This window comes from Canis aureus, chromosome 14, assembly GCF_053574225.1.
Source record: "Canis aureus isolate CA01 chromosome 14, VMU_Caureus_v.1.0, whole genome shotgun sequence".
Classification (NCBI taxonomy): Eukaryota; Metazoa; Chordata; class Mammalia; order Carnivora; family Canidae; genus Canis; species Canis aureus.
Genome location: NC_135624.1, coordinates 38391611 through 38415925, shown reverse-complemented (window position 1 = coordinate 38415925; position 24315 = coordinate 38391611). Strand labels below are relative to the sequence as shown.

Here is a 24315-nt window from a genome sequence, read left to right as displayed (position 1 = left end):
CCCAGGGGCCGGCGACGTTTAACCTTTCTGTGCCTACGGCCTCTTCCTGAACTCTTCTGTGAAACATCTGCACAAATATTTTGCCTTTTCTGAAATTGGGCTGTTCTGCGTTTCCATTACTGAGCAGTAGGACTTCCTGACGTGTCCCGGATGCCGGCCTTCCATCAGACACCTGTCTATTTTCTCCCATTCTGGAGCAGGGCTGTTCATTTGCCCCCTTAGAGTCTCCAACCACCTTTCAGCGCCTCGATTTCGGACTTCCAGCCTCCAGAACTGGGAGAAAATCAATTTCCAGTTCGGGGTTCTTCGTCACAGAGGCCCCAGGACCCTCGTCCCACCTCTAAGTACTTCAACACCCCTCTCCTGAGAGCGAAGACATTTATTTCCATAAATACAGTTCGGGTATCACACTCAGAAAATGTCACATTGTCTCACAGGCCATCAGTCGTGTCCTTCATATCATTTTCCCCCAAATCCAAAATCCAGTCGAGGAGCAAGCTTTGCATTTAGTTGTGCTGTTTCCTTGGTGGCGCTGGTGTCCGGGAATTTTCCAAGCTCTTTGTCAAACACAGCGTCATTTGAAATTAAGTTACATACACTTACAATTAAATTCTATTTCACAGATGATGAACACACCCAAGTCCGCACTTCCTTGCTACGGTTCCGCATCTCGGTGTTCAGTCCTCAGGGTCGCATGTATCAGCCTGACCGTGTACTCTGTGCGTCTCTTCTTGCGGCAGCGTCCCCTGACGTCACTGTGGCAGCGTGATACTGGCTGGCTGGATTGGGGGGCATTTCTGCTGTGGACATTGGCAAACGCTGCAACTCAGGGCTTCTCTTCCCCTGGGAACCTGTCGCTCAGCATTTGCCTGCGCGATGCCCTTTGAGGGCGGTCGGTGTGAAGGACGCAGGCCTGTGCTGGACGATGACCCGGTTTGGGTCATTGTTGGATTCAGGGAGGCCAGCGCACGGTGGGGATGTGGCAGTGGCTAGTGCTGGTTCATCCCTCGACGCCGAGGGTGGCGTGGCCGGTGGTGGTCTAGGTGTGCTCCGGAGACAGCGCGGCGCCCCCGGGGACCCCGCGGGGCTGGCTTGTGTCCTGTTGCTACTCAGGCCGGCGGCCCTGTGGCAGGGGGACACCCGGCCACCCCCACTGCTGCAGGGACGGGCCTGGGGTGCTGCCCCCCTGTTTTGCCCTGCTTCACACATTTCCTGGGTGACGTGGAGGGCGGCCACCTGAGCAGCCTTCTCGTGGGCGCATCTGTAAGGTGTGGCCCGCCCTTTCCGCAAGTGGGTCCCTTCATGGGGCCACGTCAGGCTGCCGCCACAGCCTCACAAATGCGTCCCCGTCAGCCCTGCTGGGCGGGCACAGGAAGGAAAGGCTGCAGCCAGAATTGTCCTTGGAGCGGGGCCTCTGGAGCCTCTGCCAGGACCCCACAGATGGGGGTCCCAGTGGCAGCTCCTCCCCGAGCACGAGGGGAAGGGGGCCTCCTCAGTACCCGCACAAGGTCACAGAATTTAACTGCCTTTCTGAAAAACGGGAGTGCACATCTGGGTGAGGGAAATCCTGCAGAACCTGCGGGAGGCAGGGGGGCTCCACACCCCTTGGGCTCAGGTCATGATCCCGGTCCTGGGCTGGAGCCCCGCATCATCAGGCTCCCTGCGCCTCCCTCTGCTCCTCCTGCTCGTGCTCGCTTTTTCTCCTCTCAAATAAATACAATCTATAAAAACAACAAAAACCACAAAGCCGCTGAGTTTGATACAAGCTTAATGTCACTTCCTTTGAGAATTAACTCCTCTCTCTCGGCTTGAGATACTGAACAAGCGACCCCTGGCCTCATGGGAACCTGCGGGTGTACTTTTCACCCGAGAAAGTTCAGATGTCAACGAGAGAACGTTCTAGGTGAGATGGAGAAGTGCGCGCACAGACCTCTTCTCGTAACTTCCGCGGGGAGGAACGCCCTTGGCCCGATCTCACGACCTGAGGTCATGACCTTGTTCCATGCAGCATGCAGGGTGGTAGCCTGTCCTCTCTAGTTCCCTCCATTTGTCAGCGCGGAGCCCTTTTTCCGTCCACGGAGACAGATCCACGCTGATGTGGCGGGAGTCCCCGCGGGGATCCTCCAGGGCCCTCCACGGTGACAGCTCGTCCCTTCAGGGCGACATCTACATTATCTGGAGCGGAGACTGGTCGTCACTCTCGAGGGAGATGCAGCAAAGAGCCATTTGAGGCATTTGAAACCCTCAGCCAGGGGAGGAAAGCACTGTGCCCGCCGTAGAACTGGCAGCCTGTCTGGAGTGTGCAAGACCCGCTGTGCCTGTAGAGACGCTGCTCGCTGTCATTCGGGTTAGCGACGCACACATGATGACACGAAGAGGCCTAAATACTTACTGCAGGTGAGGATAACCCACATCCCCTGGAGATGAAATGCAGCGGTTAGGATGTTTCATTTACCTGTTTTCTGTGCTTTTTCATTTGTATTTGATTCTTGAAGGAAAACTAATTCAAAATAGTAGATTGACCGTGTTTTCACACTGAGAAAATGTATTGCTCACTTTTACTTACGCTGTGAGCACGGGGAGGGAGGAGCAGAGGGAGAGAATCTCAAGCAGACTCCCTGCTGAGCAGTCTCCCCTCTCCTCCCCCCCCAACGCCCGGTCCAGGCTCGATCTCACGACCCTGAGATCATGACCTGAGCTGAAACCAAGAGGCAGACATTTAACCGACTGACCACCCAGGTGCCCCTCTCCCAGGTGCCTTTCTGCACCGAGTAGCCTCACTGGGAACACTGTCCGTTTGCACAGCAGTGTGCATCTACTGGCCAGGGTAATGTGTTTGACATGTTTTCACAAATGCTGTTGCGAGGGATACTCCTTAGGTTAGGGGCAAATTAACAGTAACTTCCTGCCTGTCACCAGGGATTATGCACTACGGCTGACTGTGACCTGGGGTTATATACTGCAGATGACCAGGAACGAGGGTTACACACTGCTGCTGACCCTGCACAGGGACTACGCGCTACAGCTGAGTGTGCACCAGGGATTATACACTAGATGACGGTGCATGAGGATTCTGCACTACAGCTGGCTATGTGCCGGCCATCCAGTAGAACAGTTTATTATATATTAGGAATTCAAGATAACGGCAAATTATATGCCTTTTGATATGAACATGGGGGTGAACAGCATGTCGCTGAGGTCTCAGGAAAATAAAGAATCACCAAGAAGACCCAGGGAAGCCCACAGTATAGGAGTCAGAGGACAGACAGACATACGAGCCTGTTGGGACTGTGGGATGGAGGTCAGAGTCCCAGAAGCTGAAATGGGAGGCAGCAGCAAGGCCGCGGTGGGGCTGGCAGTGGTAGGACGGGCGATGTGGATGATAGATGAGCAGTGTGGTATTTGACGATTGACGGCACGCTGCAGCCAACAGCACTCACGGTGCCAGCATCTCCTTGAACTCACCGCCCCCCAGGAAGAACGATTCTTATCCCCCTTCTACAGGTGGAGAAACTGAGGCACAGAGTTGTGCCCCAGGATCAATTACAAGACCAAGATGCCAATTTTAACCACTTCTCTTCAATCTAGTGATGGAGTTCTAGCCACAGCAATAAGGCAAGAAAATAAAAGTCCCCGACATTGGAAAGGGAGAAGTAAAGCGATCTCTAGTGGCGCGTGACTGATCCCATACATAGAAAACCCTTTAAAACACACACAAAAAAAAAATAAAAATAAAAATAAAAAATAAAACACACACACACACACACACAATCTTAAAGGGGATAAACAGGCACCTGGCTGGCTCACTTGGTAGGACCTGCAACTCTTGCTCTCAGGGATGTAAGTTCAAGCCCCATGTTGGGTGGAGAGATTCCTTAAAACTAAGCCTTTTTATTACTTTTTTAAAAAGGTAATAAATTCAGCAAATAAGTAAAGAAAATATGGTCTCCCCAAACAGTGGACCATGACTCAGGCACAAAAATAAATGGACACCACACCACACCATGGAGGACCCTTGAAAGCATTACATCGTGGAAGAAACTGGACATAAAAGGCCATGTAACATAATTCTGTGATGCTGTGATTTCTAATAAATACATATTCCTCCTCCATTGCATTCCTGGCACGGAGCTCTTAAAACCCTCGGGATTTCCTAAGTGCACAGAGAGACAGAGGTGTCTTGTGTTATCCCCACAAGCCCCTTTCAACCACACCTGACTTTATGCTAATGAGGCGGCGTTTGGAAAGCCACCAAGAAGGGGGTGGCCGGCTGCCAGGGGGCCAACAGCATGAGTAGAATGGGGACTGTCATCAGTTGTGTCTACACAGTGAAGCCTCCAAAGAAAGCCAGACAGAAAGGGTCCGAGAGCTCCTGGGCGGGTGCACGCATGGAGGTGCTGGGGGCGTGCAGGCTCCGCGCCCCTTCCCACGCGCCTGCCCCCCCGCACCTCTTCCTTTGGGATGTTCCCAAGTAATTTCCTCTATGATAAGCCAGTGCCCCAGTAGGTAAACCGTTTCCCTGAGTTCTGCGAGCCTCACCCGCAAACGGATAGAAGGCGAGGAGGGAGTCCGCATGGTCGGAGGGTGGAAAGCGTAGGTGACCGTGTGAGGGGCATCTGCGGGGGAGGGGGCGTCCTGGGGCCGAGCCCCTAACCTGCGCGGTCTGCCGCCGTCTCCAGGTAGGTGGTGTCAGAACCGAGGAGGACTGCAGGGCACCTGGTCGGTGCCACCGTTGTCTGGGGGGAAAACCACACAGTTGGTGACCAGAAGTGTCAGGGTGAGAGATTCTGAGTCGACTATTGATTGCATCGTAAAGCGTGTAAAGAAGAAAGTTATGTCCTTTACATTCCATTTATAGGAAAGACCCAGAATCAACAAATCCATAGGGACAGCAGATCAGAGGTCACCGGAGCTGGGGAGGGGTCAAGGGGGGCCTCTAAGTGGGTACAGGGCTCCCACTCGGGGGTAACGACGAGGGCTTGTGACTTCATGGATGTGCCGAGTGCCACCAAACTCGTTAAAATGGTAAATTTCGTGTTTTGTGTATTTTACCACAATAAAAAACATAACATTTTAAAATTTAAAAACATTTCCAGTTCCTTAGGAAACATCTTCCTAGGCACATGTACTTTCTTTTTTAACCAAAATCCTGCAGTGTGCCCCCGTATGGCTTTGTGGCCTCCTTCGGGGCAGTGACCTCTGACCTCCCACCCTGCAGATTTTCATGCGTCTCAGCCCAGCCCCACGGTCCATTCCCTCAGGCCACCTCAGAGCATGTCCTCCTGCCTCAGTTTCCAGGTCAGGATCTGGTCGGAAGCCCGCGTTCCGTCCGCTGCTGTGTCCGTGCGTGTTGGTTGTCCCAGCTCCGTGCCCGGGCCCGCACGAGTCCCAGCTTCTGACTCTGGGATTTCCTGGTCTAGGGGAAGGGCCGAGGCTGTTGTCCGGAACGTGTCCCGCGGGCTATGCAGGGACAGGAGATGGCCCAGACCTGGTGGCCCACCCCAGCGGTGCTGTCCTGACCCCGGACACGGGGTTATGAGGGATCCCGCCATCGCTCCGTTGTATTTCCCATTTCGACTAGAATCCGACTAGATCCGTGTGTGTCACGCTCACGTTGGAGGGGCCCCCTCTCAGCACCACCAGTCACCTGGGACGCAGTGGCTCGTCCTCCCCGGTCACAGCTCGGCGCAGACACGGCCAGTCGCAAACCAGAGCCCCGACTCTAGAAGACAGAGCGGTGCTACTGTGGGCCAGGGTCTGGCAGAGGTTATCCTTCCCGACGAGGCAAGGGGGCCTGGGGTGTCCGCCATGCGTGGTGGTGCGCAGGCCACGCTTCCCCTTGCGTGAGCACCGGCCCGGGGCCCCGAGGAAGGCCGTTACCGGACCAGGCCTCTGAGGTTGCTGAGCTCCGAGGAGGTGGGGGGGCCCCCGACCCTGGAGGAGGGCTTGAGGTGTGACTTTGGGACCCTCCCGGGACAAACTGCAGCCTTGGTGTCTGCACGGGAATCAGGTGGACGCGTGGACAGGACCCAGGTGACTGCAGGTCCCAGCTGCCCTGCATGGCCCTGACTCGGCTCTGTGTCCTCCCTGCTCCTCCTAGACCCAGTCAGAAAATTATCCCCACAGGACCTCCTGTCAGCCACCGCGCCCAGCCGTTCTTTCACCAACAAACATCGTCTCCAGTGACGCGCAGAGGTCAGCAAGCTTCCTCAGTGGAAAGCCACTAGTGACGATTTCAAGGAATTGCAGGCTGTATATGGTCTCTGCATATGGTTGGGTTTGTTTTTTAAAAGATTTTACTTAGGGCAGCCCAGGTGGCTCAGTGGTTTAGCGCCACCTTCGGCCCAGGGCGTGACCCTGGAGACCCGGGATCGGGTCCCATGTCGGGCTCCCCGCAGGGAGCCTGCTTCTCCCTCTGCCTGTGTCTCTCTCTCTGTCTCTAAGAAATAAATAAAAAATCTTTTTTTAAAAAAAGATTTTTTATTTATTCACGAGAGCCGGTATTTTTTTGAACAACTTTTTAAAGACTGTAACAACCATTCTTAGCTCCCCGTCCAACAGTGTTGATCTTTTAGAATTATAATCAGACCATGTGATGCCCTTGCCCATAACCTCTCAAGGTTTCCCAGCACACTTAGTATAAGCTGTTAAAATTCACACTCCTCCCAGCACAACCCAGGACCTGCCAACTCCCTCCCATCTCTCTGCCCCCCTTGACCTTGGCCACATGGGCCTAGAACATTCCGGCTCGTACGCACCTGCCAGCCTTTGCCCTTGCTGCCAGCTCTGAGTGCTCTCGGCGGTGGTGTGTTTGCAGAGCCGGGTAGCCATCATCACCCTCAATTCTAGAACACCACATTGCTTCCCAAAGCAACCCCCCGCCCTTGCCCATCGCCTGGCAATCACAAATCTACTTTCAGCTCTAAGGATCTGCCTCTCCAGATCTTTCATGTAAGTGGAATCGCACAATATGTGGTCCTTTGTGTCTGGCTTTACCCACATGAGCTTCGTATTTTCAAAGTCCATCCACATTGTAACACATGTCAGTACTTTTTTTTTTAAAAGATTTTATTTATTCCTGAGTGACAGAGAGAGAGAGAGAGAGAGGCAGAGACCCAGGCAGAAGCAGGATCCATGCAGGGAGCCCGACATGGGACCCGATCCCGGGTCTCCAGGGTCATGCCCTGGGCCGAAGGCGGCACTGAACCGCTGGGCCCCCCGGGCGCCCCATTACTTCTTTCCTTTTTTATCACCAAATAATAGTCCATCGCAGGGATAGACTGCACGTCATCAGCTGACGGGCGTTTGGGTTGTTTCCACCTGTTTGGTTACGTGTGTGAATCACGCCGCAGTGGACATTTACACACGAGCTTTTGTGTGGACCCACATTTTCATTTCTCCGGGGTGAACACTAGCAAGGGACTGTCTAGGTCACATGACCATTCTGTATTTAACCACTTGCGAATGTGCTGGACGGCTTCCTAGCGTGGCCGCCCCGTCCTACACCCCCCCCCCCCGAGCCCAGGGCGGGAGCTCCGATACCCCCCACCCCGCTCCCACGCCCCGGCCGCCTCGCACTTGCCTCACAGCCCCTGGGTGGCTGCTGCGTGCTGTGGCGTTGTGGCTCTGGCCTGTCCTCCTCTGGTGCCGACTGGCGCTGAGCTTCTTGCCACGTGCTGATGGGCCGTTCATGGGTCTTCTCCGGAGAAGTATGTGCCCGGATCCTTCCCCAGTGAAATCCTGGGCTCGGATATCCCCTCCTGGGAGAGAGCTTCAGGCTGACGGGGTGCCCTGCCTCCCCCGCCACGGCACCCCGGCCCCCGCACCTGTCACACTGCTTGGGGATGCTGTTTCCCGTCTCCGTGTGGACTGTCTGCTGTTTCTACCAGCTTCTGGGGGAGAAACTGCCTCCTTAAATTAGAGACTAAAAAGATTCATTTTGGTAATTGTGTAAATCAGGATGTTTAACTTCATACGTGAGTCTCTTATGAGCTTGGCTCGTTGACTCTGACCCTTGGATCCTTGACTTTTTATCCCTTAGAGAAACCCCACACGCTTCCACCCAGTTGATCAATTGAGCGGAGTCCATAGCACAGAAGCAAGCAAAAGTCAGCTTCAGTTTTCCCCCGAGTGTCCCTCCAAACACTCTCTGGTCAAATCCATTGTCCACCTAACAGGTTGCATGTGCCAAGGCCTGCGGGTCCAGGGGTGAACATAGTGTGTAGGTAAGGAATAAATCAGCGGCCCCTCTGTTTTGACCTCGAAAATTCCAGACCAGACTAACAATGGCTTGACTCCGTTTCGCTCCAGGTGTTCATCAAAATCCAAACTCTTATCTGATTTGAAATGTTTCTCTCCCCCTGGACGGGCTAGACACAGAGGTGGGGGTGGGAGCTGGCCAGGCATCCAGGCAGAATGACACCCTGAAGAGCAATGGGAGAATAAGTAAACAGAAAAATCAATGTTTTTTGTTTGACCTTAAAGGACCAAAAAAAAAAAAAAAATTGGGGGGGACTTTGAGTTATAATAAAATGTTCCCCAGGGAAAAGCTCAAAAGAAACATGATAGGACGGAGCAAGCGCGGCACCTCCTGCTGTTCTCCTCCCAGCTGGCCTTGGGGCCTTCCTGCTGGGTTTCCAGTAGGCAGATGTCGGGGGCCGGGGCCCCGTTCTCTGCGATTCATCCCGCGCAGCAGGTTCGTGATGGGCTCCTGGAAATACACGTTCGCTCGCCACCCTGGGGCCCTGGGGCAGCCGGGAGGCGGGGGGCCCTGTGCGGACCGGACCCCAGGCGGGCTGGAGTCTGCAGAGGCCCTGCGCCCCCTCAGTTGTGCCCTTCGCTGGACGGAAGGCGGGAGAGCCGAGCCCCAGGCTGCGGCCTCGGGTGTGGGACCGTGGGGTGCGGGACCGTTGGTAGCCCTGTCGCCGTAGGAACCCGGAAACCACCCCCAGGCCGGGGCTAAAGGGGCCTCAACAGGAATGTAATCTAAACTGCACCAAGTGCAGGGAGCGGATGCAGGAGGCCACGCGGCCTGCGGCTCCCTTTGTAGGAGGTGTCGGGAGCCGACAAATCCCTGGGGACAGGGCGACAGCAGGGGTCAGTTGTCCGGCCGGGCCTGGGGTCCCGTGCGGGGCGATGCACAAAGTCTGGGACCAGACACAGGCGGCAGCACCGGTGTCCAAGCGGCCAAGCTGCAAGCCCAACGGCGGAACCACCCCGTCTGGGTCGGAGCCTGTGTGTCAGGGGCTCAGCTCAGGAGGGCAGGAGATAGGAGATGAGGGCGGTCAGCGACGTGTCCTGGGGACCCCCCCCCCACAGGGCTTGGTGGGGAGCCCAGGGCAGTCGCCCTGTATCTGGTTCGAACGACGTCTGGTGAGATCCCTTCCAGCGGCGACACCAGAATAGGTGGAGAGGCTGCCCCGTCGTGGAGGCTCCCTGCCCCCGGCCGCAGGGCCCGCTCAGGCTGTCGGGGCTCCTGGCCGCCACTTCCGTGAGGAGCCAAGGCGCCCCTCCAGGCCCACGTCCACCCAAGCCCTGGGCCTGAGCGCAGGTGACACAGCCAGGCTGGGCCCCTGACCCCGTGTAGCTGCCGGGCCCCTCTGAACTCAGGGGGTAAGCCCGGGATTGTGGCCCTGTGTCCCCAACATGCACCAGAGAAAGGAGTGGCGTCAGGGGGTGGGGGGAGCTCATGACAGCAAAGCAAAGACGGTGATAACAGTAAATGCCCCAAATAGCTTCTGGCACCGATGCCAGCGGTTCTGGCCCCTTATGGTCCCGGGCTCCACCTGGTCGGCGTGTCGCCAGGTGGGCAGGAAGGTCCCCTAAGTGCTGGGCGCTGCAGGGACTCTGCAACCAGACGGCAGCGTCTTCTGGGACTGGCACCCCGCAGTCTGCTAGTGTCGCAGCGTGGATGGGCCTTCCTCCACGAGTCAAAGCCCCCGTGTTATCAAGTCCCCTCAAGAATGCTCTGCGGCACCTGGTCCTCAGGGGGGAGCCTTCGGCCCAGGCCGTGACCCCGGGTCCCGGGATCGAGTCCTGCACCGGGCTCCCCACATGGAGCCTGCTTCTCCCTCCACCTGGGTCTCTGCCTCTCTCTGTGTGTCTCTCAGGAATAAATAAATAAAACCTTAAAAAGAAAAAAAAGAAATGCTCTACTGTTGGTCAATCAAGCCTCATCTCGTTTCATCTTAAATGATTGTTATTTCCGCCCCAACAGCAAAAACTAACGTGGCGGGTGAGCGGCCAGAGTGGCTGTAAGCGGCAAATCCTTCCTCTAAACCCGTAAGAAAAGCCAAGACGGAATGGAAGGGTTTCTGATCCACGCGGGCTGGACTTGCACTAATCGACCTCCAAAGCTAAAACCACACACCTGTGCACGCGCTGGCTCACGTCTCCCACAGGGACACCGTGCCCGGCTTCCGGCGCCCATCAGGCCCCTGCCCCGTAAGGACTTACCCAGGTGGCTACGTGAAGTCACAGTAAACAACCCATGGCTTCATTTTCTTGCCCTCGTATCATGAAATAGGTGCATTAATTATACTAGACTTTCCTGGGAGCACGTGGGTGGCTCAGTGGTGGAGCCTCTGCCTTCGGCTCAGGTCACTGTCTCAGGGTCCTGGGATCGAGCCCGGGAGGGGGGGGCCCTGCTCAGCAGTGAGTCTGCTTCTCCCTCTCCCTCTGCCTCTCCCCCGGCTCCTGTTCTCTCTCCTTTTCAAATAAATAAATAAAAGTCTGTAAATATATATCTAATATTTATAAATATATATGTGTTATATATACATTTATATAGGGATGGCTCGCTGGTTAAGCTCTGCTTTCAGCTCAGGGCATGATCCTGGAGTTCAGGGATCGAGTCCCACATCGGGCTCCCTGCGTGGAGCCTGCTTCTCCCTCTGCCTGTGTCTCTGCCTCTCTCTCTGTGTCTCTCTCATGAATAAATAATTTTTAAAAAGAAAGAGAAAAAAAAGTGTGTCTATCTGGCTGGCAGGTTTGACAAGGGGGGGCTGGCTCTGCAAGTCAGATTACATGCACATTTTTTCTCCCATAAATTGAATGAACTAAATTTGCAGCTCTAGGAGTTTGGCACAAATTTATTTAACGAAGTAGTTTGGAAAACACTTTATTGACAAAGGTATAAAGGAGGTGCGAGATTTGTTCGTCCCCTCGACCTCTCTGGGTATGTGGTGGAAGCGGCTGCCCCCAGGGGGACGAGAACTGCCAGCCCCACGCCCGGGGATGCGGGCGCCCCGTCCGCGGTCCCAAGATTGGTGGTGGGAGTTCATGTAACTTTATTCTTTGTCTTTCAAGATATTTTCCGTTTGGCTCCTCTGACTCGTTTGCAGTTATACATACATTTTAGAACCTGTTTGTCCATTTCCATTTTTTTTTAAAAAGCCTCCCCCTCCCCGCCCCGCCTCCCGGGATTTTCAATCAGTTACTCCCACGGGGTGACAACCTAGGGGAGGTTGCTGAGCACCTGCGCTCTCGGCTGCACTCGGCCCCGGAGGCTCCCCGTTCCCTCGGGGGGCCGGGCCGCGCAGAGCTCCTCCCAGCTGGAGGTGACCCGGGTGGATGGTGGGGAGAGGCCACACCTGCAGCTGGATCACACACCGCACACCCGCACACCCCACACCTGCACACCCCCACACCCGCACACACCCACACCCACACCCCACACCCGCACACCCCCACACCCGCACCAGCATCTCCTGGGGCGGCCCTGCCAACGTCCCAGTGACCTAAGCATGTCCCACGGTTGAGGCAGCATCAACAGAGTGAAAAAGGACAGTCCCTGTGGGAGGCAGGTGATGACTTGGGGGCCGTGATGGGGCCGCCCACACCTTCCTTGCACACCTGCAGACCCTGCTGGGACCGTCGCAATCAGCTGTAGGTCGTCACACGGCTGTGAGCTCATCATCGTAATGATAGTAAGTCCAGAAGAATTGTTCTGACACTTGAAGGCTTACGGGAAATAAATTCTAAGATTTCAACGTATGCATACACTTCTGTTGGCGAGAAGCCTGTAATCAATGAGACTTTTGTTTTTCTTAAGATTTTATTTATTTATTCATGAGAGACACAGAGCGAGGCAGAGACACAGGCTGAGGGAGAAGCAGGCTCCCTGCGAGGAGCCCAATGCAGGACTCGAACCTGGGACCCGGGGGTCACAGCCTGGGCCCAAGGCAGACACTCAACCGCTGAGCCACCAGGTGCCCCTCAATGAGACTTTCAAATGTAAAAATGTTACCTTCGGATAAATATCTGTGCCAGAGTTAAAATGGAAGTAGGAGTTCTAGAATAACAGAAACATCAAGTGTTTAAATGTTAAAGAAGACGTTGATCAGGTCCTGTTTTTTAATGGATCCTGTTGGATCCTATCAATGTGGTATTTAGGTTCCATCTGGTTACATTTTAAAAAGTGATAATGACAGTTTTATTTTTAAGTGTCAATATTTACAATATGTCAGACATTGTGTTCTTTGTAACTATTTAAACTCAGGAAATATGCTAGGTGTCAACCTAACGTGTGAGGGGGATACAAAATACTCAAAATTCTTTTAGGGAGAATGTGGACGACTCGCACCAGTGAGCCTTGCAGCCAGAGAAACCGAGGCACTAGCTCCCGGCACCCCGCCGGGGTGGGGGCCCACCTGTCAGGAGGGGGCTGCAGGCACTTTAGACCAACGGCTCAGGTTCAAGGCCTGGCCGGGCCTCTTGCTGGCCGCGTGGTCCCCCTGCCTCAGTTCCCCTCGCGGGCCGAGCGCACAGCGCGGAGAGCGGGGCTTTGGGCCAGGGGCAGCGCGCTCTATTATCTCGATGGAGACCCTTTCTGACTACGGGGAGCCCGCCCCTCCCCCCCGGATTGGTAGGAAACCGTTCCTCTCCTGGAGCCGCACTCGGTTCCGCTTTCTGGAGAGACACAGACCCAGACTCTTCCCTCTGCGGCAGGAGAGCGGGTGAGAGGCAGGAGGCACTGTGACCACACAGCCCCTAGATGTGTCCCAATTCGGGTCGCCCTCCCCGTGTGCGGCTCTGGGGAAGCAAGGTTTCGAAACGGAGGACTCGGGGTGAGAGGCCACCGCGCGCAGGCCCCACCTGCATCCAGCCTGCGATGTCCCCCAGGACCCTGTGCCAACCCAGCGTGTGGGGAGAATGCAGGGCCCTGTGACTCTACCCCCGTCTCTCCAGGGAGGTGAGGCCACGTGGCTTCCCTGAGATGGGGGGGGGGGGTACAGAAACCCAGCACCACGTGAATGCTGGTTCTTTTTCCCGTGACCGTCACCATCCCTCGCGTGACCCTATTCAGAGTGGAGGTGATGTTCTAGAAGGGGGTCGACCCAGGAAAGCATGCTTTCCCTCAGCCCTGGGCTCAGGGCGGCATGAGGACAGGTGAGGAGGTGGGGCAGGGTGGCCGGCCCAGAGGTGGGGCGGGGGTCAGGACCTTCCCCAAGGAAGCAGGCCCCCCAGCGCGGGTCCTCACGCCCACCAGCTGCAGGACGCACGAGAAGTTTGGGCGAGCAGTGACAAGTCAAGCACGCTTCGTAAAGTGTGGAAGGGGGACTAAGGAGGTGGGGTGACAGGGTGGCAGCGGATTGCAGCGGGGCGGGGGTGGGTGCAGAGGCGATGGGGGGAGAGGTGCATGAGCCCAGGTGATCAAGAGGTGGGATCAGTGGGATCAGTGGTGGTGCCGACGGGCTGGGAGGTGGTGGAGAAGGAACTTCAAACATGAAACAACCAATGATGCCACCACAGGCTCAGGATGGGCCCAAATCTCCTCGTCCTGCCCGCCAGGAGCCCCGGATCTGGTGGGTCTGTGGTGGTGTCTCCTCAGCACTTCAATATCCAGCGCCCTGATCGCTGATGAGGTGAGCGTCCTTTTTGTCCCTTTATTGTCCTTTTGCTCTACCTTTTTGAGTGAGTGTTTTGCCAGTTTTCTATTGAATTGTGTTTCTTTAAAAATATTGAACCTCCCCCCTTCCAGATGCTGGAGAGGGTCTTTTGCCTGTTGCTGGATGGATGCGGCGCAAGTTCTCCTCACGCTCTTGGGCTTTTCCATTCTTTATGACGCTGTCCTCTTTTTATCATGGAAATTTTCGAATCTGTGCAGAGACCCAGCCTGTGCTTGTCCCTTGCCTTGGTCCCTCCTGGGTTACTTTTTTTTTTTTTTTTTAACTTTTTTAAAGACTTATTTATTTATTTTTATTTATGATAGACACAGAGAGAGAGAGAGAGGCAGAGAGACACAGGAGGAGGGAGAAGCAGACTCCATGCCGGGAGCCCGACGGGGACTCGATCTCGGGACTCCAGGATCGCGCCCTGGGCCAAAGGCAGGCGCCAAACCGCTGAGCCACCCAAGGATCCCCTCCTGGGTTACTGTGAAGCAAAGTCCAGCAATTGCACCTTCTTGTTTAGAAGTGTTTGATGGTCCAGAAGATAAAGGCTCCTTTTTTTTTTTAAGTGATATAATCAAAACACCATCATCACATTTTAAAATTAAAATTTTAAATTTTAATAAGTATTCCTCAGTATCACCAAATAGCCTACCAGAATTCAAATTTTCCTAATAGTCTCATGATTTTTTTCCCGTTAAAAAAAAATCAAATCCAGGGCAGCCTGGGTGGCTCAGCAGTTTAGCATCGCCTTCAACCCAGGGAGATGATAGAGATCCTGGAGACCCGGGATCGAGTCCTGCGTCAGGCTCCCTGCGTGGAGCCTGCCTGTGTCTCTGCCTCTCTCTCTCTATGTCTCTGTGTCTCTCGCGAATAAATAAATGGAATCTTTAAAAATAAATAAAAGATAAATAAATCAAATCCAAAAGTGGGCACCCTTATGAGGCCTTTGGATGAACAGTTCTTAATTTAATGAAATCCAGTTGTTCATTACTTTCCTTCCGGGGTGGTATTCTTCTATCTCAGTGAGGAAAGCTTTTCTTTTTTATTTTTTTCTAAAGATTTTATTTATTTATTTAATTTATTTATGTTTAAATTAATAGGTTTTTTTTAATTTTTATTTATTTATGATAGGCACACAGTGAGAGAGAGAGAGGCAGAGACACAGGCAGAGGGAGAAGCAGGCTCCATGCACTGGGACCCTGACGTGGGACTCGATCCCGGGTTCCAGGATCATGCCCCGGGCCAAAGGCAGGCGCTAAACTGCTGCACCACCCAGGGATCCCCTAAAGATTTTATTTATTCATGAGAGACGCAGAAAGAGAGGCGGGGACACAGGCAGAGGGAGAAGCAGGCCCCCCACGGAAAGCCCGATGCAGGACTTGCTCCCAGGACCCTGTGACACCCAAGGCAGATGCTCAACTGCTGAACCACCCAGGCATCCCAAGGAAAACTTTTCTTACCTCCAGGTCATGAAAAACGTCTCCTGCGTTGTCTTGTCAAGTTCTTATTGTTTTGCCTTTCACGTTTCATCTATGATCCACCTGGAACTGGGTTTTAAGGCATTTTTCCCATATGGAGACTCCATTGTCCCAGCACCATTTACTGAAAAGCCCATCCTTCCTCCCACTGCTCTGAGGAGCCAGCATCTTCCTAAGCCGAGTGTCCACATCCACGTGGCCACTTTCTGACGTCTTTCTTCTCTTCCCTCGGCCTTGGCCCATGGACCCAGCAATGTCATTCTGTCTTAATCACTATGGCAGAACTAGTCTTGCCACTTGGTTCTCCTTTCTCAAGAGTGACTTGGCTATTTTGCCCTTTGCACGTCCACATAAACCGTCAAATGAGCTTGTTCAGGGCCCCTTCTCCCTTCCCTCCCACAGCAGCAACAACAAAAACCTACTGGAGGGATCCCTGGGTGGCGCAGCAGTTTAGCGCCTGCCTTTGGCCCAGGGTGCGATCCTGGAGACCCGGGATCGAATCCCACGTCGGGCTCCCTGCATGGAGCCTGCTTCTCCCTCTGCCTGTGTCTCCGTCTCTCTCTCTGTGACTATCATGAATAAATAAATAAAATATTTAAAAAATAAAAATAAATAAATAAAAAGGGGATCCCTGGGTGGCACAGCGGTTTGGTGCCTGCCTTTGGCCCAGGGCGCGATCCTGGAGACCCGGGATCGAGTTCCACGTGGGGGTCCCGGTGCATGGAGCCTGCTTCTCCCTCTGCCTATGTGTCTGCCTCTCTCTCTCTCTCTCTCTCTCTGTATGACTATCATAAATAAATAAAAATTTTAAAAAAATAAAAAAATAAAAACCTACTGGAATCACATGGAATCTCTAGGTAGAGGTCAATTTGGCCAATGTCAAGGGGCGTCTTTACATTATGGAGTCCCAGCCTAGGGCTGTACTATCTTCACCCGCTTACTTCGGGCTTATTAAATTTCTCACTAAGGTTTGGGGCACCTGGTTAGTTCAGTTGGCTACCCCCGGCTTTGTGGGCCGTGTCTTTGGGGTTGACTCTTGGTTTTAGCTCAGGTCATGATCTCGGGGTTGTGAGAGCGAGCCAGCGCTGGGCTCTGCGCTCAGCACAGAGTCTACTTGAGATTCTCTCCCTCTCCTTCCACCCTTCCGACTAAGGCTTTCTCTCTCTTTCTCTCAAATAAATACATCTTTCAAAAAACTTTCTCAGTAACGTTTCATTAGACTTCTGTGTAGAGGTCTTGTGCATTTTATTTATACACATTCCTAAATTTTTTTATGTTCCTTTTTGTTTAAGATTAACTTTTGTCACCAGTACATAGAATTATGGTTAATTTTAAGATATTGATCTTTGAGACAAAGACCTTGCTAAATGATAGTGTATCAGAAGCTTATGTCAAAGGACCGTCATCCAATATCATGAGCACAACAGTATAAAGGGATCGTTGTGGAGAGTTAACGCGATACTTATTTATATTATTATGTGTGTTACTCCTTTGATAGATGGTATAATGTTTGCTGAATGGTTTCTCCCTACATGAAAACTAACTTATATTTATCTCCTTGACACCAGGAAATACTACAAGTCATGTACGCCGCATTGACATTCACCCCCAGGACTCTGGAGCATGTGCATTTGGATGAGTTCACTATTCTTGGCTTTGAGGTGCGGACAAGTCTTGCTGGCACTTGGCAGGTGCTCTGAGGGCTGTCTCACACCGTGCTCCACAAATAAGGGCTGTCCCCAGGTTTGGACACAGGGAGGCAAGGGCAGCCAGCCACACTCACAGGTGAGATCCCTGGTCCTTCCAACAACTGGATCCCGAGTCACACTTCAGGGGTCCGAGTAAGTGTGCCAGATCGCAAGGTGGAGATAAGCACCCGTGCAAAAACCCAGCAGAGAGGACCCAGTGCATAGAACCAAAAAAGATGGTTGTCTGGAGTAGCAGAAGGGGTAGACGGTATCCAGACGAGACAGGGGAATGGGTCAGGCGGGGGCCAGGCCATCAGCGCCAGATGGAACCTTCATCTTGCAGCGACCCGGCCGCTAACTTATTTTTTCCAGCTTTCTCTCTTTCAGACAACCATGAGCTCGCTGTCAGTGGCCAATCCCGTGAGACATCCAAAGTGCGCCTCTGAAAATTCTGATGACGATGAAGGGAACATGCAGGGTGGGGCCTTCCCAGGGCACATCTGTTCCCCATATCTCTTCTGACAGCCCCCATGGTAGGCCACCAACCGAGGACGTCAGCGGGGAGCCAAGTGGGAAACGTGGGAGACACGGGAGCGGCGTTGGGCGACACTTCAGGGGTGAACCTGCAGGTGACTCTCCTCCATCACACAGCTTCTGGGGGAAGCGACTTCAGTTATGCAGGTGAGATTGCGTGGTGTCTCCCTGGAGGGCGGTTTTGCATGTCCTGTGTCCCTGCTGTCAGAGGCTTAAGCCTGGGAGTGGACTTTCCCAGGAAGGGGAGAGACATTTCTTGCCAGGTGTAATGATCATGTAATAATTGTCTTGGGGTGTGGGGGTGGGGAGTGTGGCTAGCACATGGGAGTGTCTTTTTTTTTTTTTTTAATTAACCTTTGTGCTTTGAGATCATCGTAGATTTACATGTTGTTGTAAGAAATAGTATGGAGAGGGGATGCCTGGGTGGCTCAGAGGTTGAGCATCTGCCTTTGGCTCAGATTATGATTCTGGGATCCTGGGATCGAGTCCCGCATCAGGCCTGCTTCTCCCTCTGACTGTGTTTCTCTGCTTCTCTGTGTCTCTCATGAATAAATAAAATGTTTTTTTGTTTTTTTGTTTTTTTTAAAAAGGAATAGTATGGAGAGATCCCAGGTACCCTTTATCCAGATTCTCCAATGGTAAGATCGCGCAAAACTACAGTATTACAACCGGGATACTAACACCGAAAGAGTCAAGATCCAAACTTCTCTGTCACTGTGAGGCCCCCTCCTGCCCCCCTCCCAGCCACGGCCTCTCCCTCCCTGCACCTCCCTGCTCAGCCCCTCCAAGCCACCCATCTGTTCTCCATCTCTATAATGCCGTCATTTCAGGGATGGTATATACATGGAATCGTGTAATAGGTACCCTTTTTGGATGGGGCTTTTTTCCCACTCTGCGTACTTCTCTTGAGATTCGTGCCAGGGGTTCTGTGCCTCCCTAGTGCGTTCCGTGTGACTGCTGAGGAACGTTCCGTGTGTGGATGGGCCCCAGTTTGTTTAACTACTCACCCCTTAGGGACCCTTGGGCTGTTCCCCAGTTGGAGTCATACAAATAAAGCTGCCGTCAATATCCCCGGGCAGGTGTATGTATAAAGCTGAGATGCCAGGTCTCTGGGAGAAATACCCAGCAGCTCGGGGGCGGGGCCCGCCCGGGGCCGGATGTTTAGGTTTTTTTTTGAGAAACTGCCAAACTCTTCTCCCTGGAGCCGGTACCGCTGGGCATTTGCTCAGCAAGGCAGGAGCGATCCAGCTCCTCCGTAGTCTTCGGCTCGGTTGTTGTCGCTGTGTTTTATTTTAGTGGCTCCACAGGGTGTGCACAGCCGTCTTGCTGTGCTTGGGCTGTGCCTCTCTTGGATGGGCGGCGGCCCGTTTGCTGTCAGGATCTCCTCTTCGGCACATGCCTCTTCCTGTGTTTTGCCCCCCCTCTGAATGCACTGTTTGCTTATTTATTTATTTATTTATTTATTTATTTATTTATTTATTTTTAGTATTTTATTTATTTATGTTGGAGAGGGGAGAGAATCGTAGGCTGACTCCCCTCTGAGCGAGCCCAAGGCCGGGGCTCGATCCCACCACCCCAAGATCATGGCCTGGGCCGAAACCAAGAATAGGACGCCTCACCCACCGCGCCACTCAGGCGCCCTGATTGTTTGCTTTTTTGCTGTTGAATTCTGAGAGCTCTTTATATAGTTTAGGTCGTAGTCTTTTGTCAGACATTCAGGGTGCAAGCATTTTCTCCCGCTCTAGGCTGGTCCGGTCCTCTGACCCTCTCAGCAGGTCCTCTGCAGAGTAAAAGCTTGAATTTTGGTGAAGTCCAAAGTATGTTTTTCCCTTCATGGCTGTGCCTTTGGTGTTGAGTCTGGGAATTGTTTGCCTAGCCCTAGATCTCCCAAATTTCCTCTCCTTTTTAAACTTTTCCTCTCCTTTTTAAACTTTCCATTTCAATCCATCATCCATTTGGAGTTAATTTCTCCGTGTCTGCGTGTTAGCAGCATCTTGGCTGCCTTTCCTTATTAGACAGAGGAAGGGGCGCGTCCACAGCGGGTGCGTCTCCTGGGCATACACCAGCCGCAGCCCCGCTTGCCCTCTCTTTCCCCTACAGGACACCTTCTGTGGCCCGGCGGCGCCTGAGGCCCCTGGGGTGGTGCAGGGAGGTGGCCCCAGTTGCTTGCATGTTCAGGATTCTTGACTTAGCCTCTTTGGGCGCACAAAATGACAGGGTGATTTATGTACTCAGACTAAGTGGTTTCCCTTCAATGTTGGGTTCGGGGCATAGAAATTGCTTAGATGTGCATTTTGTTCCAACTATGGTGGAAGTATTTGTCAACTCATAAGTACACTCTTGAGTTCTTAATTCAGAAAAACAGCCAATATTTTTATCCAAAGAGCCTTAGAAGGGATCACAGACAGTGCTACCCCGGTGTTTCCCAAAGTCGCCCCTGGAACACGGAGGTACCCTGGGACAAAAGAGTTCTGTGGCCCCGTGGGTGTGGGGCTGCACACTGTTCCCCTCCTTCCTCTTTGTAGAATCATGATTCTTAGCACTTTGTTCAAGGTTTTGAGAAGGGGCGTCTGCTTTCAGCTGAGGTTGTGATCCTGGGGTCCTGGGATCCTGGGATGGAGCCCCACGTTAGGTTCCCTGCTCAGTGGGGAGCCTGCTTCTCCCTGCCCCCCATGCTGTCTCTCACTCTGTCTCAAAATGTTTTTTTGTTTTTTTGTTTTTTTTTAAGATTTTATTTACTTATTCATGAGAGATCCACACACAGAGGCAGAGACACAGGCAGACTCCATGCAGGGAGCCGGACACGAGACTGGATCCCAGAACTCCAGGATCACCACCTGGGCAGAAGGCAGATACTCAACCACTGAGCCCCCTAAAATCTGTTTTTAAAAAAAGGTTTTGAGAAGGCTTGCAATTGATAAAGCTGTTTAAGGTTCACTCAGTGCTTCCCATCTCTTTGACCCCCTAATTCTGCTTTGTCACATGCAGAACATGTCTTGGGAACTGACTTGTTCCAGCGTCTACACCGTAGGCTTGGGAGAAACCAAGAGCCCCCGGGGTGCCGAGGAGCACAGGCGCTTCTGCTCCGCCCGCGGTGACCGGCCCCTGCCGTCTTGCCACAGCGAAGGGCGCCCCAGCACCCGGCGCTGAATTGCCCAGGCAGGGATCTGGGACACCGGGAGCCCCCTGTGGCCAACACCAGGCGCCGAGTGGGGACCTGGGAGGGCAGAGCGGGGGGTACCTGGGGGCCGGGGGTGGGTGCCCTGAGACGTTTCATAGCCAGAGCTGCGGGGGCTCCAATGCTTTAGGGGCTCAGGACCGCGGGAGCGGAAGGCGGCGGACCCCTGGGCTTGGGGCTGGGAGGAGCGGGAGGGGACGCTCTGGGTTGGGGGCTGCAGGCCCGGGGCCCCGGGGGAGAGCCGAGGGGGTGCTGGCGGCGGGGGCGGCCCCGCGCAGGGGAGCCCCAGCCCGGAGACGGCGCCCCTCGCCGGCAGGGGGCGCGCGCGGTCCCCGCCGAGTCGCGACACAGTGAAGCGACTGGGAGACATTATGTTGCCCGACCTCTTGCACTGGACCCCGTGCAACAAAGTGCAACAAAGTTACCCCCGCGGCGTGCGCGCGGAGGGGCCGCTCTGGGGCCGGGGGTGGGGGGTGCAGGGAGGGGGAGGGGAGGGGGCGCGGCCGGGGCTGGAGAGGACGGCAGCCTGCGGCGGGAGGCCCGGGGGTGGGAGGCGCGGGGGGACAGTCGGCTGGGGGCCTGCTGAGTCACAAGCAGGAGACAGAGGACATTCATGGTTATTTTTTTTTTTTAAGATTTTATTTATTTACATGAGAGACACAGAGACAGAGGGGCAGAGACACAGGCAGAGGGAGAAGCAGGCTCCGTGCAGGGAGCCCGACGTGGGACTCGATCCGGGTCTCCAGGATCACGCCCTGGGCTGAAGGCGGCGCTAAACCGCTGAGCCACCCAGGCTGCCCCCTGGTTTTTATTTTTTAAAAGATTTACTTATTTGAGAGCGAGAGCGAGCACACAGAGGCAGAGGGAGGAGCCCACTCTCAGCCAGGGAGCCCCCGGGGAAGGGCCTCGATCCCAGGACAACAGGATACTGACCTGAAATGAAGTTAGAGGCTCGGCCGAATCAGCCACCCAGGTGCCCCTCACCGTTATTATTTTTTTAATGTTTTATCGTGAAACACAGAGGGTACAGAAAACATATAAACAAACCAATGTGCAGCTTGGGATGTGCAAATGAGCAGCAGTCTACTGGAAGGAGCATTTCCCGCAGGTCAGCAGCCTGCACAGCCCGCCCGTGGCCAGGGCACCCCACCCCACCCCACCCCACCCCAGCACCTACCACTTTGACTCATGGTGACCACCTTCTGGCTTTCGCTCAACTTTTTACCAATAATGTACCCCTAAACAAGGTAGTTCAATTTTGCTTCTTTTGTAGCTTCTACAAATGTAATCCTGCAGCCTGGGCCTCGGCCTCTTTCACTCAACACCCTGGACACTCATCCGTGTTGGAGGGGGTCTTCATTTTCATCTCTAGGTTTTACTTGAGGAGGATCCACCCGCCTCACAACCCGCTCCAGTGCTAGTGGATGCTGGGTGGCGCCCAGTCCCGGGCTAGGGCGCACCAGCCCCCTTCCTCTGCTCCCAAACATGCATTTCAACGGCTCGTCCACGTAGGGCCAGGTGTGAGCTTTTCCAGGCACTACCAGACACTTTCCTCCCAAACCGCTGGACTGATTCACACTCCAGTAACACTCTTGAGAAAATGAAGACTTGGATCTGAAGAGCCTGTGGAAGGTGAAGTGGAAGATCCTGACCAAGCAGGCGGGGCCTGCACCCCACAGGGCGTCGTGCACCAAGTTAAGGATTTCGGACCCTGGGCAGATGGAACTGGAGAGCCCACGAAGGGCTTTGAACAAAGCAGGCACGCAGTCAGGTTTGGGATCACACAAAGGGGACTGCTGGGTGGAGAGCCGGCAAGGGTAGTTTGAGGGGCTTCTCAGGGGACCCAGGCCAGCTTGAGGGGTGGGGGTGGTCAGCAGAGGACCAGGGAGGGATGCATGAGCGCCTGGGGGCTGATGCCACGGCACCGACCCCATTCATATCAATGATGTGAAGATCCGTGTCCCTTTAAGTTTCTCTCTGGAGGAAACCATGGTTTTCTGGCATTTATTTAGGGATGTTCTTGAGACTTGCAAAGCCTGCTTAGGATGCTAAGCTCCTTGCAGGCAGGGCTCTTGGTCTTTGCATCACCCTGGCAGGAGGAACACTCAGGTCCTCGCACCCAGTACGCAGGTAGCACACGTTTATAGGATGAAGGAAAGCGCAGGCGGGTAGGTTACATCGGCGACCAGCGAGTGTGGACTTCGTGTCACCTTGAGACTTGTAACCCCCATCAACGAGGAGAGGGAGGGGGTAACCGCGGCCGGAGCCGGGGCCCGGGTGGGGGCGAGGGACGGCCTCCGTGAGCACGGCGGGGAGCACGGGGCGGGGTCCCAGAGGCACAGGGCGCGCGCCCGCCCTCCCGGCGGCTTGGCTTGGACCTCACGCAGCTAACACGCGCCCCAAACTCACTGTTCAAGTTTTTTTTTCCATGACGCTCTGGGCCCCCGGCCGGGAGGTGGCGGTGTGGTCGTGCGCAGGCCCCGCGCCTTCAAGTTCAAGCTCCGGGCTGGGCGCGAGCTTCCCCACGGTCGCCTTTCGGTAGTAACTTGAAAAACCAGGCAGGCGGGGAGGCCGGGGCCGGGGCCGGGGCCGGGGCCGGGGCGGGGCGGGGGCCGGGGCGGGGACGGCCACAGCAGCCGGGCCGCTGGGGGGCGGGGGGGCGCGGGGGGGGGGCCGTGCGCCGCCCCCCCAGCCGGAGCGGGCGCCCCATGCGAGGAGGCGGCGCGGACACCAGGGGGGGCTTCTGCTCTTTCTTCCTGGCCTCCGGCGGCGATGCCCCGCGGGCCCCGCTCCGCCCAGGAGGGGAAGACGGCGCCCCCGGAGCCGCTGGGAGGGGCCCCGCCCCGCCCCCCGCGCCCCGCCCCCGCGGTGGGGCCCCGCGCCCTCGCCCCCGCCCCCACCTCCACCTCCCCGCGGGGCCCGCGCCCGCCCCCCCGCCGGGCTCCCGGCCGCCCGCGCGCCGCCCCGCCCCCTCCTCCCCCTCTCCGTTCTCCCCTTCCTCCTCCCCCTCCTTCCCCTCTTCCCTCCCTCCCTCCCCTTCGCCCCGCCCTCCTCCCCTCCCCTCCCCTTCGCCCCGCCCTCCCCTCCCTCCTCCCCTCCTCCCCCCCTCCCCCCTCCCCTCTCCTTCGCCCCTCCCTCCCCGCCCTCCCCTCCCTCCTCCCCTCCCTCTCTCGCTCGCCCCTCCCTCCCTCCCTCCCTCCCTCCCTCCCCCCCCGCCCGCCGCCTCCGCCCGCCGCCCCGGCCGCGTCGGGTAAACCTGTTTGGCGAGGCGGCCGCGCCGGGGCGGATCGTGCGGCCGGCGGCTCCCTCGCGGCTCGCGGCGTCGGGGCCCGTGGCGCGCGCGCGGCCGCCCCTCGGCCCCGGAGCCCCTCGGCGGCGCCACCATGTACTCGGGAGCCGGCCCCGGTGAGTCCTCGCGGGGGGCGCCGGCCCGGCCGCTCGCGCTCGGCCCCGCGGCGGCGGTTGGCGGGCGGGGGCGCGGGGCGGGGGCGCGGGGCGGGGGCGCGGGGCGCGCGGGCCTCGGGGGGCGCGGGGGGCGCGGGCGA

At 55.4% G+C, this 24315-nt stretch overlaps 1 protein-coding gene and 2 long non-coding RNA genes across 5 annotated transcripts in view; 2 read left to right on the top strand and 1 right to left on the bottom strand.

Annotated features, from left to right (window-relative positions):
* The first annotated feature begins 12952 nt into the window (after positions 1-12952).
* Positions 12953-18660, top strand: LOC144283387 (uncharacterized). Of its 2 annotated transcripts, none has more exons than XR_013351943.1 (3): positions 12953-13389; positions 13753-13865; positions 16939-18660. It is a non-coding gene; the product is annotated as an uncharacterized LOC144283387 (long non-coding RNA). The 2 variants fall into 2 exon arrangements; XR_013351942.1 differs by having other exon boundaries at positions 12960-13192.
* Positions 18661-21400: 2740 nt separating this feature from the next.
* On the bottom strand, positions 21401-24097 carry LOC144283384 (uncharacterized). 2 transcript variants are annotated; one of them, XR_013351940.1, is made up of 4 exons: positions 24027-24097; positions 23180-23315; positions 21948-22393; positions 21401-21703 (listed from the first exon to the last, which is right to left on the bottom strand). It is a non-coding gene; the product is annotated as an uncharacterized LOC144283384 (long non-coding RNA). The 2 variants fall into 2 exon arrangements; XR_013351939.1 differs by lacking the exon at positions 24027-24097 and having other exon boundaries at positions 21402-21703; positions 23180-23380.
* Positions 24020-24315, top strand: part of AGO2 (argonaute RISC catalytic component 2) — a 111789-nt gene continuing 111493 nt past the window's right edge. Inside the window, exon 1 of the mRNA XM_077847381.1 lies at positions 24020-24175. Coding sequence (XP_077703507.1) covers positions 24154-24175 — 22 coding nt within the window. The 5' untranslated portion in view covers positions 24020-24153. The remainder of the gene's footprint in view (positions 24176-24315) is intronic.